General features: G+C 33.8%; 1 protein-coding gene and 1 long non-coding RNA gene across 2 annotated transcripts; one reads left to right on the top strand and one right to left on the bottom strand.

Annotated features, from left to right (window-relative positions):
• Nucleotides 1–9,350: 9,350 nt before the first annotated feature.
• LOC18040463 (ubiquitin carboxyl-terminal hydrolase 16) lies at nucleotides 9,351–16,641 on the bottom strand. The gene is made up of 11 exons (XM_006433780.2): nucleotides 15,978–16,641; nucleotides 13,791–15,198; nucleotides 13,600–13,688; nucleotides 12,970–13,055; nucleotides 12,691–12,853; nucleotides 12,463–12,583; nucleotides 12,149–12,306; nucleotides 11,111–11,195; nucleotides 10,793–11,005; nucleotides 10,499–10,560; nucleotides 9,351–10,407 (listed from the first exon to the last, which is right to left on the bottom strand). Exons 1-11 carry the CDS (start codon nucleotides 16,259–16,261, stop codon nucleotides 9,639–9,641), a joined length of 3,438 nt encoding a protein of 1,145 aa, XP_006433843.1. The 5' UTR covers nucleotides 16,262–16,641; the 3' UTR covers nucleotides 9,351–9,638.
• Nucleotides 16,642–18,446: 1,805 nt separating this feature from the next.
• Nucleotides 18,447–21,026, top strand: LOC18040464. The gene is made up of 3 exons (XR_002905531.1): nucleotides 18,447–19,113; nucleotides 19,543–19,661; nucleotides 20,814–21,026. It is a non-coding gene; the product is annotated as an uncharacterized LOC18040464 (long non-coding RNA).
• The last annotated feature ends 437 nt before the right edge of the window (nucleotides 21,027–21,463 follow it).

Raw genomic sequence — 21,463 nt, forward strand, 5'->3', positions numbered from 1 at the left:
TAGAACTTCTATTTTACCACAACATAATACCAAATTAAGTCTCATAAATCTAGAAATCTTATATGACTTGAAGATTTGTATGTATGAGTTCCTATAATATTTTCATATTTTACAAACACGAAATAATTTTTTTCTCGAACAAAAAGTTATTAATTCGATAACTAGTGTTAAATAGGTCTTGGAAATTTCGATCTATGGGAAATAAACTATATGTCTAACTTCTGTTGCGAAATGGAGCTCTATTGGTTTGGTTAATGATTAAATCTTTATTCTAAGAAACAACTCAATATGTGGCTACATAATTGTTTCCCCAATCAGGTCTTTTACTTCTTCTGATCATCACTAGCTATTTGAGGTCCAACAAATGTATTTGAGCTATTTGTGACAAAAAGTAACTAATTGCCAAAGGAACCTTATGTCCATAGCTAGTGTCTTTCTCTTTTAAACAACATATAGAAACCCCCAATATCACATTCATAGGTTACATGCATGCATATGCAACTCATTTTTCTTCAATTCTCTGCTCACATCGTGAATGGTTAATTAGGTTGCAAAAAAGTCCAAATTGGTTGGTCGAGATAGCTCTTACCCATCTGCCATTGTCAATTATTGATGATGGCACTGATAACGGATGCTCTTCATCAATTGAACAATCTTTTTCATAACATTGATTTTTAGCTCTGCTACTTTCTTCCCTTTTGGTTAGTAAACCAAAAGTTAACACGAATGTTTACAAATAAGGGTAAATGCTCCGTTATTTTAATTTGAATCAAATACCTAGTTGATCTTTATTGTTTGTAACATTTTGTTCGAATTTTATATAAATATAAATATTATTTTACTCTGAAAAAAAAAAAATTCGTCTGATAATTACCAAAATAACGAAAGGAGTATTTTGAATAACTTTTTCAAAAAATATATAAGAGTAATTAGAAGTCGTGACGGCCATTTTATTTGACCATTCATTGCCTTGATTTCGCACATTTAAATGTCATTGATGCGCATTGCACTTCTTCACGAATATGTTATAAATGAATCAATTGATCAGCAATTCTACAGCTTCAAGCTTTGTCGTTCACTGGGTTTAATGATTGTTACACAGCACACGATCTTTCTTTAGTTCCTTGGGCACCGCCGCGATCTGATTATACTTCTTGGTCTGTCTTTTGCATAATAAAAAAAAACATGCATGCTTAGAAATCTGATGATACTACCTTTTGCCGTCAGCAGTTGACTTCAGTTCCCATTCTGTCGGTGTCGGCGTCGGCGTTTATGCGGTCCATCGGTGGAGATTAGCGAACCAAGATTTGCCTATTAATTAAATTTGGATTTAATTGTATTAATTACAGACAAACAACAAACAGTAAGCTCATCATGTGCACGCATGCATGTGTGGCTGCTGCTATCATCTATCATATACTTGGGATCCGTTTTCTACTACTGTGTAACAGTTGAGCTACCAAAGCAATTTCAACTTTGCTTTAGGGCCTTTGGCCAAAAATTAACAAGAGAAAAAAAAAAAAAAAAAAAAAGCACACTTTCTTTAGGAACCAAGTTACTTGTGATTTTAAAATATTTGATGCAATTTTACCCTTGGCTTCAATTGTCTAAAGCTATCAGTGTCAATTTATGCATTTCCAATAGTATGATCACTTGACTGCTTGCTATCTATGGATGGAGAATAAAAATGTTTTTTAAAGGTTAAAAATAACAAATATATAGTGTACAAATATTCGATTAATTGATAATGAAGCTGCTACGTACTTTAATGGCGTATATTACTATATATATATAGATAAATGAAAAATTTTTTGTACCTAACAAATAAATATAAGAGGATGCAATTCAATGAAAAGACAACTGGAACATGCTTACATAAGGCAATCAAAATATGCCTTATAAAGGCGGTTTATTCCGTTACCACGACAAACACATTGGCTTGGATAATTTTTATTATAATTCTTCATCTCCATCAAGGGTATAAATATATAAACACTTGTGCATTTTGCGCACAATCATTGGTGCCTTTTCATTAAAATTATTGATGCTTTTAAAGGCACTACTCCAAATTGTATTGAAAAGAAATGTATGTAATATTTAATATGCCTATATATAATGCATGCAATACAAGACTAACAAAAATAATTGAGCCGATAAGACAACCAATAATTTGGACATGTGATATAGTTAGATTGTGTAACACTTTATTTTAATCTTTGATATCTTGAGTACATGATTTATATCAAATAAATGAAAAACTTTTCTTATATATATATATATATATAGTATGAGAAAATATAACGTTATGTTAAAATCTCTTATTTTGAGGTTTGAAGTTCTCATTCATATTAGTAAGGATGGAATTAGATAACTATTAAGCATAATTTTTTTTTGGGGGGAGAGGGGGGGGGGGGGGGGGGGTGTTTTTTGTCCCCAGGGTTGGGGGCCAAAAAAAGAAAATTTAAAAATTGTTTGGGCTTTTCTATAAAAACATGAAAAAACCAAAAAAAGGTCCTTCTAACCTTTAGCATCCACTTTTAAAGGGTAAAATTCTTTAAATTTATGATTATAATTTATACACTGAATAAAGTGCGAGAATTATATATTAATTTGCCTTGCATTTTATTAAAATGAAGATGTCGTAATTAAAAGAAAACTTTTGTGTGTACATTTGAATTAGGAATATTAAAGTGAGAGATAAGTGTTTTTTTAAAAAAAAAGATTCCAATATAATGTATTTTGTCATGTAAATTTTTGAAATGTATATTTTTTGTATTTTAAATTTTTATTAGATCTGTAATAAGAAACTCACTATATATATATATATTCAAACCGAGAAGTATTGCTGATTAGCCTCCCAAATAGGAAGCACGAGTCAAATCTTATGACTATTTCTTTCACTTTGCTTGCTTAAAGAATGACTAAAATTAATCAATTTTGGAGCAGGACTGAGATTTTTCATCTGAAACGAAAAAGTTGCGGCCTCTCAAAGACAAAATCGAGAAATATGCATTGCATCAATGATTATTGAATATCCGTTTCCTAATAAAAATCAGGGTCAGGGTCTGGGTTATTTTGTGAGATTGGAATCAATTTTATGTTTGGTTCAGACAAAATGGATGCGTCTTGGGTCCACATTTTTTAATTCTTGACAAAAAAATTTTTTTATCCCAGTTGACACTTGTATTCTTTTAGCTTAAAATAATTAGTTGAATTAGTCCATTCAAATTTGTACGGTGGTGCCACTAGGCGTGGCTTAATCATAACACAAATATGCAAAGCTTGAAAACTGGGTGATTGGAAAGATCCGCAACGAACAGAATGCCAGATGGAACGCCAAGCCAAGCCACCATGCATTGACTTCACGGAATGTCCATATTAATTGTGCTTATTTTAATTATGGGCTGGGCGAGTTGAAAAGAATTGATATGGTGATAAAGATTGAAGAGAGATGAGATTTGAAGATAGACACGCACCATATTGTCTTGCAGCTGGAGCTGCTTTCTTGGACATCTCCTCAACACAAGGGATTCTTGCGTGTCGGCCGGACTCTTTCCTTTTTTATTCTGGCTCAAGTTCAATAAATATATGGATTTTACTTGTTTCTAGGAAAAAGCCACACCAATTAAAGCGTGTGTATGGCGATCACCATCACCATCACCATGACTCTTTGACAAATTTGGCAACTTGTCTACCCTAAAGCTAGATTAACGATTGCCTCAATATGAAAAAGGAAGCTAAATTAATGTGTCCAAGTTCATCCAATCTTCGACTATTTATTGTTGTTATTTATGACCCGTAAATCAAAATCAACTTTGCCAAAATCAATCTCTCCAACCACTTATTTTGAAAAATAGGGAACGAATAGTTTTTAAATTCTAATTTTGAGAATTATTTTTTTCCTTCAATATAATTTTACAAATACTCTTAAAAATTATTACTTAAACCTAAAATTATTCTTATTCAAATTGGAAATAAAATTAATATTTTAATAAATTTTTATTATAATTCATCAATATAAATTTATTAATATCAATTTGTTGGTCGAATTGTTATTAAATTTGTTTCACCATATCATAAATTTAATTATCAGTTGTTTTAAAATAAAAAAAAATCATTATATTATAAATTTTTATTTTTAGTAAAAGTTATTAAATACATAGTTAAAAATGTAATATGTACATGTTTTTATATGTATAAATAAATTTTATCCTACATTATGTATGTTTTAATCATTTATTTTCTCTCAATAATTTAATAGTAAAATTTATCAACTATTCGTAACTACTTTTAAAACTCACAGTACTTTTGAAAATAAAATTTAACAAATAGTTAACCGATTCTCTTCACAGTTAATTATTTATACAACATAACTAACGGTAATTATTTTAAAAGATACAGCATTCCCAAACTGACCCTTAGTAGTACTTGATTGTTGCAATTTTAAAATATCTGCTATCAATTTTTATGTCATAATTGATTAGTATTTCGATGAGAGTTAAAAAATAGATTTTACTAAAATATAAATTTTACTCAGAGCAAGATTCTTGATGTATGCATGCATGTTTTCATCTAAAGAGATGTTCACAAAAATGTACACAATACATTTATAATTCATTCCAACCTCATGAAAGACCGTCCGTCCTTGTGACGACAGACCATATATAATGCCCGAGCCGAGATCGAACGACGAATTTGAGAGTGGGTGACATAAATAACCTCACTGTACTTTTTTATTTAAAAGAACAGAATTAAACATATATGAGATATTGTTTTGGCTTTTGATTTGAAAGCAAAATCGTGTGAATTGGGAACCCATGTCCCAAAGCGAGCAACTTGAAAGCCAAGGGGGGTCCCATGTTATCCCCTGGAAAATTGAGATATGCTGTCTGTGTACTTTTAACTTAAAAAGTTTCATTTCAGAGAGAAAGAGAGATGTAATTATGGGCGTGGGTGGGGACTCCTTTCTCACGGACTTACTTTTGCAATTAATGCTCCCCTCGCTCTTTATGCCATTACCAAATGCCAACTACACGACCGTGTATTCATGTTTACTTCCTCTCTTTCTTTCTTTTCTTTGACAAACATCTCGCATGCATTCAATTCAATTCAATTCAATTCAATTATTCTCCGCCTGCGTTGTTTATTTAGTCCATCTCCTTTTAACTGAATATTGGAAAGAAAGGGCTAAAAAAAAAGGCAACGGTGAGCTGCAGATGCGGCTGCTCTCTGTGTGTGTCCAATTTGGATGGACTAGTATGAGAAAGTGGACTATTTTATTATTTACGACCATCCAATAATCTCATTACCACTCACTACATATCGTTTGTACTTTGCGAACTTGCTTGTAAAGAAAATAAAATGATCACGGATCTTCAAATTCAATTCTCCATTAAAGAATCTGCGTTTGGTGCAATTTCGTTATCGTCTTCGCTGTTCTTCTTCTTCTTGATTGGATTAATAAGGCAGATGAGTAGAGCGAGAACGACCAAAGCAGTTAGGGTCATGGCACTTAAAATAAGCCGCGCATTTCTGGATTTGTACAGCAGAAACAGGTACAAGGCGACACCAATAATACCAATTCCTGTTATACACATCCCTGCCACCGCAACCCATACCATTATTTTTTGTTTTTGAGTCGCCATCTTAACATTCAAGAATGAGATTGTGCTACAAATTTTGTTCTTCTATGGAAGATGCTGCTGGAGAATGACTCTTTGACCACAAAGGTTAATTTATAGCTTTCATTGCATGTCTCATATACTTAGTGACCATGATTGATACATTTAAAAGAAAAGATTCAGGTATGAAATAAATACACAGCGATCACAAAACTAATTAATTATGAGACATGCCTGCTATATTATTATTATTATTATTATTATTATTATTATTATTATTTGAAAAGAAAGTAATTAAAGATAGTTGGCAGTCTCGGAATATTATGCAAAATCATGTTTTAATTGAAAAAAAAATTATTACAAAAATGCACATGTTTTAAATTTAAGTATAACTTAGGATGATCAGTGAATATAGCATCATCACACTCTATCTATATCTAGGAGGCATACGGACCTATTCAAACTACGATTTTCTTGAACTCTAATCGGAACTTTTCTCTCGAACATCTCAAATTTAATAGAAAGCAAAAAGAATTTGAGTTTTAACAAATACTTTTGGAAAAGCAAATAAATATTTTGGGTTACAAAATTAATCCTTTGTGCCACTGATTGTTATTTTGACTATGACTATTGACTACCATCCCTAATAAAAAAAACCCAGCGGCTTCAGTCAAAAACAAAATAAACAACAAAATAAAGGTACCCAGATTATATAGCTTTTTTAATATTCTAATAAAAAGTAAATAGGAGTAACGAAACTTAAAAAAGAATTAGCTTTGAGTATATGTGGCAAATAATTTATATGGCTGTATGGTGTATTAGCGTTAATAAAGATGCTTCATGCTAAGGGTTATTGTGAAGATTTATTTGGCATTTGAAAGGTAAGCAAAAAGAATTAATTTCTTAAATTTATAAAATGGGTATATAGAGAAAAGTTGTTTAAAGTGTAATTTATGAGCAAAATTGCAAATAGTCCTGTCCAAAGTAAAAACAACATTTTCATATTTTTGTAATAAATTTTTTTACCGTAAAAGACCTTATTAATTTTTTTTTTTTTTTTGGGGGAGAAAAAACAGAAAAGTAAAACAAAAGGCAATGGGGAGCTAAAATGGTTAAAGCAATAACGAATGGCTGCGGTGTGCGTTCAATTTGGTTAAGACTTTTTTTTTAAAGAGAGTGCGTGAGCTATCTCAATGAGACCATTCAGTAATACACCACGAGCTAAAATTATTTAAATTTTTAATGCACTTTGCGGTTAACCTTACTTATAAAGAAAATGATCGTGGACTACTAAATTTAGTTCTTAGTATGTTCATGTAATCTTCGGCATGAATTAAATACAAGAGTAAATTAATTTCAAATTGCTTAACATGTATCGTCAATATGTATGCATTAACTCCATTACTAATTTTTCTTTTGAGTTGAGTTTTCTGAAATTCTGTGTGTTCGGAATCTAATCCGATCCGCTCAATTTGTCTAATCCGCAAAAATTCGATCTATGGATTGGTGGATTAGATTGGATTCAAATTTAAAAAATACACAATCGGTGAATTGAATATGTATTTACTTTTATAAATCCGCAAAAAAAATGTATTTATTTAATTAAAAAATAAAATTTGTAAATGTGGCGTTACTATTTACTAATAAATAAATAAGTTAAAATGTAGTTACATTAACACTATACATATCTTATCCGATAATAATATATAATAAACATGATTAAATAATTGAATTTTAAATAAATAAATATAGATTTCTAAACAATTAATTTTCGTTAATTTTTATGTATTGATTTAAACAAATTAGATTTTTTCTTTTCACTGTGTTATATTTTGAGATTTTGAATGTATTATTCTATCTTTATATAAACACTTAATTTATTTAAATTTTATTCAATTTGAATTTGATTGGTAATAAAATTATTTTTATTTAAGATTTTTTATTGAATTAGTTCGTAGAATAAACATAATTAAACATTTTTAATCCGCAGACATATAGATTAGATTTGGATTGAATTCGACAATCCGTGAATTAAATTGGATTGAAAATTATAATCTGTAAAATCATAGATAAGATATGGATTGATGTCCAATCTGTAAAATTCGATCCGCGAACACTCCTACTCCAGACTATGAAATTAAATCAATAATCATTCAAGGGAAAGTCATTTGCTGAATTTTTTTACTAAAAGAGATAGAAATTGTTTCCAAATTGAACATTAAATCAAACTACAAAGGTTAAAATAATAATAATAAAAAGAAAGATCTTTCCAATTATTCATTAACATTTAACATTATAGTGTAAGCTAATTAAAACGAGGAGCTATGCGGGTGATTCGGCATCTGCCCTTGAGTCTTTCTTCTTGAGCCAGAAGAATGTGACGAGAAGCAGAATGATGGATGAACCGAGGGCAATGCCGCAACCCAAGAGGAGTCCAAGAATGCCTGCTGCTATTACATACGTCGCAATCACCGGCACGATCCCTATCATTTTTTTTTTTGTTTAAGAGTCGACATCTTTTCAAAAAAAAAAAAAAAAAATTCAAGAATGATCGAGACGGTGACACGAATGAATTTTGTTCTCCTAGACAATATGTTATATACAAAGGGAGAAATTAATTATATTGACGGTAGACATGATTGGTACATTTAAAGAAACAGAAAGATATTTTGACATAAACAAAAGCGCACACAAAACTAATTAATTACGAGACATGCATTGCACGCTATTTACTGGACTTTGAAATTAATGTGCGTGTCAAGTCGGCAAAATTAATGTCCAAATCCAAACAATTAAATTGCCGGGGATCCACATGCAGATGATCTGCTTCCACCTACTCACTAATTTCTCGTCAAATGACGAACTGATTGTACACGTTTACGGTTCCATGTGTAATTTTCGTTCAATTGTCAATTTAAGGGGCCAGGCCGAATGCAAATGCAAATTACAAAGTCAATACAAACCAAATGCTCTTACTCCTAATCCACAAGGATCATATCCATAAGTAGTTGTAGACCATTAAAAATAAAATTAAAAAAAAAAAATAAAAAAAGGGCAACAGAAGGTGGAGAGTATGGGATGTTTGTCGTGTCATGTACACTGAATGTATTGTACACGTATCCATCATGGGTTATCATGTATGACTTACACCCATTAAGATGTTTGATTTGGTGGGCACTACTTGTGGTTGGATTCATTAGTCCGCTCTCTCCCCGCACTTGCAGGTCCTTCTGTCATGCGCTGTTCAATACCGAACGTGCATCTCTTTGACGAAAAATACTTGTATGGGCTGGCCCAATCAGGGTCAGTCAAAATGATAGAATAAGTGGGTCCTATATGTATGCTATACACTACTTTAAAATCAAGTACCTAGAGGCAGGCCGGCCCTCCGGCGCCCTATTTTACAAAGCGTGTAATTTACATTTTATGTAATTTAGTATCACTTTTTTTTTTTCTTTTTAGTTTGGTATGACTTTTTTTTTTCAATTTTTTTTTTTTTTAAATTTTGGTCAAAATCTAGTGGTGGGATCATCTACTTTAATGTTCTGGGATACTCATCTACTCTTGTCATTTGCTAGACCTCATCGATTGACTGAAACTGGACTCCACCTCAGCTGACCCACACAAACTTTTCTCCTATTTGGGCTTGGCCTTCTCCACGCTGCGATCCGTTTCTTAATAATTCAACACATGATACCATAAGAGTTCAAGAAAATAAAGAGTTACGGAAATTAATTATTGTATTTATTCCATTGTAATATGAAACAAAGAGTCGATTAAATTTACATCCCCTAAGGGTCTCATTTCATGGGAGCTCCCTTTCCGCTGTACACTCTATGCAAATGTTCAACATACGACCATTTCTTCTTGAAGGGAAAGACATGAGACAAAATGGCAATAGCTGAATCTTCCCGGCTAGCTACAAGAGTACATTAGATACTACTACTGCCTCTCTCATATTCTTCATTTACTCTCCCTCTCTTAACCTGTTCTAGTCCTCCTTAAATAAAACTTTGTTTAATCTGTACTTACCTTAGTTGGTTTTCTAAATACTACACTAGATTTTACATCATTAAAAGGGCTAACCCTTCCTAATCTCTCTGAGTCAGTCTCTCTACAACCGCTACCACTACTAGTTGACTTTCTACATTGTTTACTCGTGTCGGAATACAAAAAAGGTTCACTTCCTGTACCTTCCAAATTTGCAAGCCTGTTGTTACTCCTACTAGATATCCTTTCCCTAAGGCCATCGCACTCCATACTTGGTTGTGCATTACCAACTTGGATTCTACTTGTTTCTGGACAACTAGAAACACAAGGGACTGAGTTGGCAAGGGAAGAATGCCTTGAGTACAACATAGAGGAAGAGGAAGGCGACGGTGTGTCCGAATCAGAATAAGTTCTCCAGTGGCTGTTCCAACCACAACCTGGATCACCACCAAATATGAAATCAGAAGTGTCATCAGCACTGGAAGAGTCTCGAGTGCTCTCAGTACTGCAGGAGCCATCATCAGAGTTGCTGCTAATCAGAGAAGAGCAGTCACTTGATGAGTCCTCTTCTAAAATCCTTTGCAGTCGGTGGAATCTTGAATAAAATGTTTCAATGCTCGCTGAACCATCGGGAGGATTAGAGCCAGGGTGACACTGATCAACATTTGATTGCAAGGAAGGTGATCTTAACCTCGACATAGTACTCTTCCCGGTGACCCACGAAGGAAGAATTTTGTTTCTACCATCATGAGATATTATGCTGTTCCTTATCAATCTAGGGGCCCTGGGTGAGCACCTGGAAGACAAATAACTAGTCACATACATGACCACTAGATTATTGAAATCTTATAATCTTTATCCAGAGAACAATTTGCAAGATCTGTCACCTTGCATAAAGGAGCATGTATGCCCCTTCTGTTAATACCCTTTCCCGTTCCACAGCTGTTACCTATCCAATCAAGACAAAAATATAATAGTTAGAAGCCTACAAAGCACTTCAAAGTAGGAGGAAAGAGAGGCATGTGAAGAACAATATGGTTCCGGAGTTACAATAATTTGGTAATGCTACTTAGCTGAACCCAGAGTCAATAAAAATGAAAGCGAAAAAAGTTGGGAAATGACATGCACCAGCACAAGAGAAGCTAGCACACAGAATAAGATTAAGGAAATAGCTGACGTACCGTGCTGTCGTCAACCTTGAACCACTTGTTTTGGGTACTTTTTATGTAGCAAACATAATGACCAGAAAATGCAGCATTCATGATATCCAAGTGGACCACAACTCCATAAAGCCTGTATATAGGCAACTTATCACTCGTCCCACTCATATATGGAGCCAAGTCCAATATTTCTGGGAACTGAATGGATTTATTGAGCTTTCCAAATTTACCCGACTGCAACATCATGTAAGATGAAGAAAAAGATAATGAGAATCGGTAAATAGCACACTGTAAAATATCACGCTTGATTCAAAAAGAAATAGGGAGGGGGGAAAAAACCTGAAATCGCTTTAATGCAATTGTAAGGATATTTGGAGCCTCAACTATTGTCAGTTTCTTCTTGGCCTTCTCATAAGATTTGCATCTGATTCAAGATAATGATAAAAAGGTAAGTTAGTTGTCTTCAAATTCCAAATAAAATAGAGAATTTAGTGCAAGAATCACTTATTTAAAAGCTAAGAAAAAGATAGCCAGCAACCTTTGAAAACCATAAAGTAGATGTTTTCCACTAACATCAAAACCCCAAGAGAAAAAGGAAACTCTGGGATCTGGGTAAGTGCTTTAAACCAAACTTGAAGTCAACAATTCTCAGAAATTTCACTTCTTCACAGGGCAGAATTACTTATTTTCAATAGGCTCCAAATGTATATAAGAACATTATATCCTATTCCTAGCCCTAGATGAAGCATATGACAACAACAACGATATTCAATCTTAACCAATATACAGCTAGTAAATCTAAGAATCTCTTTCCAGAGATGACAATCATTTTCAAACCATCATTTGCAGCAGTTTCATATGAAATTGAACTTTTTAAAGCACAAACTCTGAGAGTAACTTCGCCAGATCTAGCACTCACAGGCCACGACAGAGCAAGATAACTTACTAGGCTTTTACTAGCATAACAGTTTGTTTGACGAAGGGAGGCCTCATCAAACATCTCAATAGCCAAATTTAATCAGCAGAGTCGGAACTGAACTTTCTGCTGGTGTAGGTTATTATAAGATTAGAAAAAAATCCAATAATATTCATAGTCGAAGAAAAGATTCAAATTCACTATTTCTTCTAGGCAATGTGTTTAAAGTCTGACCAAATTGTAGATCTTTGTATGGAAGATTCTTTATGGCACAAGCTAAAAATGCTTAATCAGTGAACTCCAAGCCAACAATATCCTTAAGTTAAAAAAGCACAAACTCTGAGAGTAACTTCGTACAATAGTCTGCTCCAATAGTAAGTGCATATTATATCCTGAATATTGATGAAAAAACCAAATGTTGCTCTCACAAGAACTTCCCAAACATGAGTAACCAGACTAACCTGTCACATTTGTACTTATTTTCTCCATCCAGGATCTCGGTTCCTGTATAGCGTCGAAGAGCCTCTTCTAGGTTTCCTATATCCCCTTCTATCTCAACAGTAAGATCCATCATCCTTTCCTGCCGTTCAGATTTGCCATGGCATTTTGTGCATTTTATCTGCAAAATAACAATAAGAAGGTACATGCCTCTTTTATTGTACACTATGGAATTCATAGAAGTGGCAACAAGATATTACAACTTGAAATCGGGACAAGGAACAAAAACTTGCACGGCTGTTAAAATTTTGGACAAAATTTGTTTCCATGGTATTACCTTTGATCGAAGGTAACCTCCAAATGTAAGGCCTATAAGAGTTGTTTCATCTTCTAATGGGCCAGAAGCATTCACCCCAGCTTCCTTAATGCAGACAGATTGCATTGTATCAATAGCATACCTGTCAAATCATTTCATTAACATTCCTTTCATAGAAAGATAAAATGATAAGAACATAGAAATTATCTAAATTCAGTAATATGCTCCATAATTGAAAACACAGCTCACCTTAGAAATTCATGTGCGTCTTCTTCTCTCCCATTACCAAGTTGACTTCCTATACTTTGTAGCCGTGATAGTATCCCAATGGGAGACAAAGGGGATTTTCCGTCTTTTGCCCTCAAAATTAGATTTTCTAACTCACAGGTGAAACACCAGTCTTTCTTTGCACCTGTTATAGAAAATAATTTTGAAGAAAATTTATATTACATTAAAGTTTCCACAAATACTATTTACCAAAATGATACAAGTCAAAAGTATGTGATAGGGATAGTGATCTTAACATACATTCTTTGGAATGGAGTCCCTGAAGAAAGTAAGCAGTCAGAGGAGGAGTAAATGCCAAGCACTGGAGCACAACATTGGCATAGCAGCTGCAGAAAAGATATAAACATTGTGTTAACATAAGTGGCGGGAAATTTCTACAGGGTACACAAATTAAATATTTGTTTAGTAGCTCTGCAGCCCTTAAGACTGGTGCCTGAGACATAAAATCTCCAAATTGGACTGCGCATCCTCAAAAATTTAAATAATAAAGAAAAAAAAAAGTACTTGGGTGTGAGTGTAGGTTGATCAAAATTTGATGCATTGATAATGAATCAGTAAAAGGTGAAAAATGGAAAGTAGCTATCAGTACGGTGAGATTTTGGGGAAATAGAAATGATGCATGATCACCTTGAGACTAGGAAAGGTGAGGTGTCACCAAATTCCCAAAAGTTTGTTAATTGACGGCAAAGATACTTACTATCTGTGGTGAGATAGAAGACACCAATAAACTATTTAATTAGTCACCAAACTGAGACTGCAGATATACTTCACACTACTTTACATGAAAAGAAGAGCAAAATAAACAAATAGAAAATATCATGCATCCATTAGTTTAATAAATTATCTACAGGAAAGAACATTTCACATCACCTGTTTCCACAATTTATGAGACCGCATGGTTGCAGTTCTACCTTATTCCAGTTATATAACTTGACAAACAATTCGTACGAGAAGAGCCCCTGCAAAACATAAACACAGCAGGAAAAATTCAATATACATTCATGCGACAGAGGATAAAATGTTTTCAGCCACAAGATGAAAAGATAGGATCCAGTCAAAACCTTGTCACTATATCTTCCAGCGGTCTCACACCCAACTGACAGACATTGCTTTGAAGATTTAGATCCTCTAAACTGGTCAACTGCTTTCCACAAAGATGTTTTCAAACCATTCCCAACATTGGATGGGCTATTCTCAATCTGAGCAGACATAGATGAACTTCTCTGAACATTATCAAATCTTTCAGATCTCACACTTGGAACTGAAGGCATTCCAACAAAATTTGATGAACTACCAATGTCATTAGTCACAATATTTGACTTTTCAAACCTCAAGGATGTCCCACCACTAATATTCAAGCCATTGGAACAAACCGAATCTCTTCCAACACAAGAAAGTGGAGGACCGTAAGATGACAAAGATACTGATGATTTAACTTCTCCAGACTTAACCATGTGTGAACCACTTTTAGTGCCATTTACTGCATGACTGGATGATTTGCAGTTCAAGGATGAGGAATTCTTCACCTCTGGAGCATCCATGTTAGTATTTTCCATTAAAACTACTCCTTCAGTATCCCTAGTGTTCCCCAGCACGGCTGGATGAACAATTTTGGGTGAAAAAACATTCGCCTTAGGACTTTTTTCAGGCAAAGAAGGTGAAGGGGACTCATTAATTGAAGATAGTAAGGAAGATCTAGAATCAGATAACTTGCTCTTACTAGCTCCATTGGAATCAGGCAGAGCAGCATCACTGCAACTATCCATTTTCGGCTCAAGTGTTCTTCCCCAAAAACTAGAAGAAACAGTAGAACGTTCAGCATTTACATTCATGTGACTAGCTCCCAAACCCAAAGAATTAGCTGGTGTGCACTGAAGATCCCCACTACAACCAGGTTTAGTCTCACAGAATCTATTTAATTTGGTAAAATTGTCTACAGAATCGACCAACTTAGCAAATTTTGGGGATAACGGCTTCCTCTCCTCCAGTTTTTTAACATTCAAAGCATTATCAAGCATGTCAAGTGTAATATCAGCAGATAAAGGCCCATCCAATTTCTCAGACTCATTTGAAATAATGCTCTCACAGACAGAAACATCATCAGATGACTCACTACTTGTATGAGAAGCAGAGAATCCAGAAAATGATGCATCAGAAGATTCATAAGTACAACTTGCTCCTTCCCCATCTGCATGAAACTCAACTTCTACCTCATCATCCTTCCTTTGTGGAACTTCACTAGAGCTACTTCTATCAGACGATTCAGATTCCTCAGATGACATTTGAATTGGTTTTGCAGGTAGTTTGCTTTCAAACTTAAATCTATCGCCATACGCTTCAGATTGGTCTGGCTCAGCTGCCTTCTGACTTGTAAAATTGCCAACATCATTAATCTCATGAGAAATGCTAGGAGGTTGACATTCGTCTTTGTGGCCTTGTCTCCAATGCACAATTTGACACTTCCCAGAACTATAACACGAAGAATCAGAGTGTCATTTATATGAAACATCTCAACTATCATTCATGTAAAGCACATATAACCAAAGAATAACAAGCAAACCAAATACTCAGACATTTTCTGTGTCGACAAATGGATATATCAACATATAGTAGTACTGATCAAGTCTTTTATTAATAGGAACATCCCTAAACATGAAAGAATTTAACAACTATTACATAAGATTACAATGTGGACTCATAACTAATCCTTTTTTGTGGGTAAGAAAGAAAAAACAAGTAACTTTATCCAGTCAACCCAAATTAGCAATTGACAACACATGAAACATGATTACCTGCAAATGATACATACATCTAACAGATACTGTTCTAGATAACAAGCTAGATCTTCCTACTAAACAAAAGAAGCTTGACATAAAAATTCATATAAGAAAACAAAGCTTAATTCCACATACAATAGGGTGGTTTATAGGGGAATTTTCATCTAAAAATCAGCATTACCATTTTATAGCATTCATAGAATGCAATTATTCCTCTGCCTTTGGTCTATCGTTCAAATTTTTAAATTAGGTACTCATCACCACTTCCTACTTTATACATTGTTTCATTTTCCTTTTTCTTTCAGTTTGCATCTATAGCACAGAACAAGTGCCAAAAGGTCGAAGTAAAGAATCAGATTCATGCCAAGCACTGTTAAAACAAATTTGCCCTTTTTTTTTTTTTCCACATTAATGAAATCTTAAGTTCACAAACTAACACAAAATAATCAATTTTATTCATAGTTAACGTACCAGTAACGAACGGCCTTGCACCGGGCACACCGAGTGGTGGTTGGAGAGAAACAAACGGCGCACTGAGGATGCTGCGGGACATAAACGGTGGTGCTGTATCCGTAAGAGGCCTCGAACTCGGCCCTAGCAGCCTCCTCGGAGGCCAAGATCAACAGCCTCTTGATCTCCTCCTTTCTGGCAACAGCCCGCCTCCATTTTCGGCGGATAATCAGAGCGATCGCCGGAAAAACGAAACTAACAACAAGGACCAGAATAGAAAACCCTAGATCCCCAGTCACATGCATTTATTATCCCGTTACCTAATACCGCAAAACCAGCGAAATCATCACATTCACACCTAATCCCTCCACTACACATACACATAGATTGACTGCTTGTTGTCACGGCTTCTGCATGCACCGATTGATAGCCGATGATCGGCGCGCTCCGATGATTTGTTGCGATGACAACTTTTTTAAATCAACGGTTAAATAAAAATGTCAGAATTGCTTGTGGTTTCTAGAAAGGGAAAGTGAGTTTATCAGTCTGTGACTGAGTGAACTCGACGATTTTTCAACAATGAAAATTTTGTGATCAGATCGAGAATTTAGGGCTAGTATTTTTAGACCAGAAATGAAAGAGAAGACGCGGAAAAATAAATTGATTCGGTTAAATAGGATTTTAAATTAATTATAACTCGACACGGAATATTTTTATTTAATTTTCGTACGTTTAAAAAGAGAAAAATATAAAAAAGGAAATTTGATGGTCGACGGAAAAGAATTTTGTTTTCAGGCATTGAGAAACGTGAATTCTTTGCTCATCAAATATTCGGACCGTTTGGGCCCACCGGTTCGAAATGAAACTTCCCGGTTCAGCTATTTATTAAATTAATTTATTGGCGGTAATAGTTAAAATAGTTAGTGTTATATATTATTTTATTCACCGGTGTTTGATTTTCTTTGTGAAAGGGACTGGATTGGATTGTTGCCTGTTGGAGCATGTGATGGGTACATGGGGAGGAGGAGTGGAATTGGACGGTGGAGATTTGTTTGTGATTACTTGATTCGGTGGGGGGAGCAGGCTTGATGATGATGGCTCACTCACCATTTTCTAAAAATGGTTTGGCTTTCATGTTGGATACTTCTGCACTCAGCAGGTAGAATTAACCATCGAACAAGTAATCGCCTTTACAAGGCATTTGATTGGTGGAAGAGACTATGATATAATTTTAGCATTTTGATAATGAGTAGCCTTTGAATTTAGTTGCTTAGATTGATAGCCAATTAATGCGATAACCATGTAATTTTTTTTTTTTAAAGATGATTATTAAACTGTTATTATCGCCAATTAAGATATTGGGTTGGGCTTTAGTCGGTGATTACAAATTTGTTTGATGCGTGGACTGGGTCCAAGAATGCACAGAAGAAATCAAGAAATTAGAAATTTAGCGGGCGGCGACTCTGTGGGTCAATGACCAGTGCATTATTTCTAAATAAAGTCTAACACACGACGTATCAATTTTCTAACTTGTGTGAGGCGGAGTAGAAATTAATTTGTATGAAAGCGAAAGGTGACACATGGATGACTAATGTTGACTCGATAACCTTCAATTGGGTATTATGCCAGCCACAAAATTTATGCCTTCTTTTAACGAAGTATACTAGTTGGGAGTTGGAACTAAAGCTTAGTTAAATGGTTACCGAATCGTATTTGCATAGTCACAAATTTAGGCGGATTCAAATAACATCTAGTTAATAATCGCATCAAAATATTATGATCATAATTTAATAAAAAAATAAATGAATTTATCTAATAACCCAGTTTATATTTATATATTTAACAAAATTTATTTATATATAATACAGGTCTATCAATATTTTACACATTTATACTATTGAACTTATGAATTTATATAGAATTTTATAAATGAAACACCGTGTATATATTCATCCTTTCAAAAAAAAAAGAAAAAGAGAAAGAGATTATTATGCCCAATATTTAAGTTTTAACGACAAGAACATACAAATTGATTTAGAATAAAAAAAATATAATCGTGTCATTAATTGAGTAAATGGGTCAAGAACTTGACTCAAGATTTAACCCATTAAATAATTGTGTCAAATTTGACTACTCGTACCTATTTATTCGTATTCATGTCGAGTAATAAAGTCATATCAAGTTTTATCAATTCTATTTAAAACCACCACGTCACAATTGTTATGGGTTGATGTTCTTGTTGAATTTAGTTTTAGGTGTGCAAGTGTGATAATTATTTGATTCGACAAATTAATTTTATTACAAAAAAAGTCTTAGCTCTCTAGTATCCATATCCATAATTCTGCACGTGCCAAAAGATTGGCAACTGAATCTTTGTTGTTTAATTATTGCATGTAATAAGTTCCCCACAATATTGTACAAATGTACAATAGAGTTTCATATTCATCATTTGTGATTTTAATGAATGGGAGCTGAATAGATATGGTCCAACATCAATTAGAGATAGCTCGTTTTGTAGCCATGAAAAATAACTCGCAAACATAAATGAACTAGTTCGCCCATTGGCGTGCCTGAAGAGCCGTCACATTCGATAACAGAATTGCACAGTTGCACGTAATAGTAATACAACGACTAAGAGTGACATCAACATCTGTATCTCTCGAGCATCCATCATCAGTTGAGTCAAACCCCAAATAATAATCATGTCTAGTGACTTAGGATGCGTGATCGTGGCCGTTGATGGCAGCGAGGAGAGCATGGATGCCTTGAGATTGGAGATCAATAACCTCAAGCTCCGATCCCCTGCTCCTGGTTCCACTAAGCCTCCCGATTCCTTCATCGTCCTCCAAGTTCAACCTCCACCTACCATCGCCGCTGGCCTTAATCCAGGGACCATCCCTTCCAGTGGGCCCAGTTAAGTCCACTTCCCTAAGCTAATATGAATTTAGTTGAAAAAACCAGATGACTCAATTAGCGTATTTGCTGATTTATTTCAAAATTTTGAAGTTTTAGGTCATGTGGAAGTTCCTGCCTTTACTGCAGCCATAAAAGCGCAGTAACTTCATATTTCTTTCTTAATAATTATTTTCTTGAAGGAATTTGAGTGGATGGAATTTGGATGCTTGAAAGAAAAGAACAATTAGTATCTTTCTCTTTGGTAAGTAATTTAGACTTAATTTATTCTTTGATTTCAAAATGAAAAAAAAAAAGTAATAGAAAACAATTGATTGGCTTGTCTTGAGTATTTCAGTTATACATTTAAGTTTAATTCTTTACCAAGAAGTGCTGTATAAGGAAGCAATACCAACTGAATAGCAACAAATATCTTAATGGAAAGGGCAAAATGGTTCAATAATAAAAAGTAAAACAAAATGTTGCCTTAGTAATGATCATTTATCTTTTAACACTGGTCTGCTAAAATTTGAATGGCCAATGGGCGAGGATTAAATTTGTGCTAAACCGCTATATTTGTGAATGGGTATTAGGTCCAAGTATTAAACAATATTTACAAAAACCTTGTCATAGAGATGACGTGTCTTTTTGTTTATTTTATTTTTTAATAAAAAAAGTGCAAATGTTGTTTTAGGTAAATGTTAAATCAAAGGTGGTCATTGGGGATGCAATGGAAAAAGTCTGTGAACTAGTTGAGAAGTTGCATGCTGATTTGCTTGTGATGGGCTCTCATACTTTTGGCCATATTAAAAGGTATTAAATCTTTTAAAATAAACTTTTTAAAATTTTTTTTACTTTATATTCATAATTTTAGTCTTCCATTGTGGTTATAAAGTAACTAGTATTAGTTACTATCCTTACAGAACTGGTGGCCATCTTCTAGTCATAGAATTGCAAGTCATATTTCATATATTGCTTGATCAGTAATTTGCCAAGATTTGCCTATATTAACTCTGTTATGGTGTAGCTTGAATATTTGTCTCCAGAATGGGCATGTTTGCTACCAAATATTTGGACAATAATCTCCCCCCACTAATAATCTAATGGGGGCACTTGAACTCATTCCCATGTTAGAAGGAAAGTGTGTTGCCACTCAATTAGTGGGATGTTTCTGTTACTCTTCCATTTAGGATTGTTAGAAATGCTGATTAGTATTCAATAAATGATTTGCATGGAATAAATGCCCGGCCCGGCCCAAGTCCATACCCTTAGCTGACAGAGGGCCTGGACATGGGCTTGAAAAAACCCGGCCCAGGCCCGCTGTTTGCCATCCCTAGATATATCTGTCCAATCAAACATTTTTATTGTGGAGAGTTGTGTAAGGCTTTTTGGGGGTAGAGCATATGACTTACTTATTTTTATTTTTTGGTGTTGTCTAAGAATACTCTTCAATGTTCGAAGTGTTACAAAATTCATTGTATGTCAAGAGGATGTTCTTGGGAAGCATAAACAATTATTGTGCCAACCATGCACAATGTCTAGTTGTGGTAGTTAAACGGAAGGGCATATCTTCTTAAGTTAGGTATGAATTTCGCTACTCTGTTTGATTATTGCAGGATTGCACATTGCCTTATCTAACTTTGAAGTGTCCGGTGTAATAAAGGTTGTGTGGTCAATGGATTTTTTTTAAGGACATTAATTGTCAAAGAATTAATTAAACATTTACATTATTGACTTTTATGATTCCCACATTCCTCTCGCTCATTGTGGTACAACACAATTTAGCATACATCTATATTTTCTTTTCTGGGTGATTAATTGGGAAATATCCATGGTCATTTCCTTTTTAAATTGCCATAAAATATTTTTATGGACTTTTTATTACATTTGATGGATCAAAATTAAAAGACACTCCATATTAATAATATAGGTCAGCCTACTAATTGTTGGTGTAAAAATTAACAGCTAACAGGTATAAAGCCCATACAACAAATATTAATGGAGAAATTTGATGAATCTTTCTTTTTGGGGGGAAGTGGTTTGATAAAAACAATGCAGCTGGAGAGAGGGAATGTGATTTTTCAGATGCTAGAGGTAAAAAGACATAACTTGATGATTCGGGATGGTATTTTTGTAACCTTTTTGCATCTTCCTTTTCTATAATTAGAGTGAAAGACCTTGCGGCTTTTATAAGTGTAATATTAGAATTTGAGATACATTTTTAAAAAAAAAATTATTATAAGTATATTTATAGTAATGTATTAGTTTAAAAGTTTATTTACGTATTCTTTCTTATTTAATAATTATTACTTGCGAAATTATACATAACTCAGCACAAAACTATCATCTTAATTATATATTTATGTCTGTAATATTTACTTTATAAATAATTTGGCATACAATGAGGATAGAGAAAAATAATATTACATTAATTATCTAAAATAGTTAATATTAATTAAAAACATGATGGTCCACGAGATGAAGTTAATAAACAAATTATCAACAATAAATAATGTATATGACGTACAATTCTCTGAGAAATCAAATGAATATATATGACATCCCATAAAATAGAATTCGACAACCAATAAAGTGAATGGACATACAAATATCAT

Source organism: Citrus clementina, unplaced genomic scaffold (genome assembly GCF_000493195.1).
Source record: "Citrus clementina cultivar Clemenules unplaced genomic scaffold, Citrus_clementina_v1.0 scaffold_5, whole genome shotgun sequence".
NCBI lineage: Eukaryota > Viridiplantae > Streptophyta > Magnoliopsida > Sapindales > Rutaceae > Citrus > Citrus x clementina.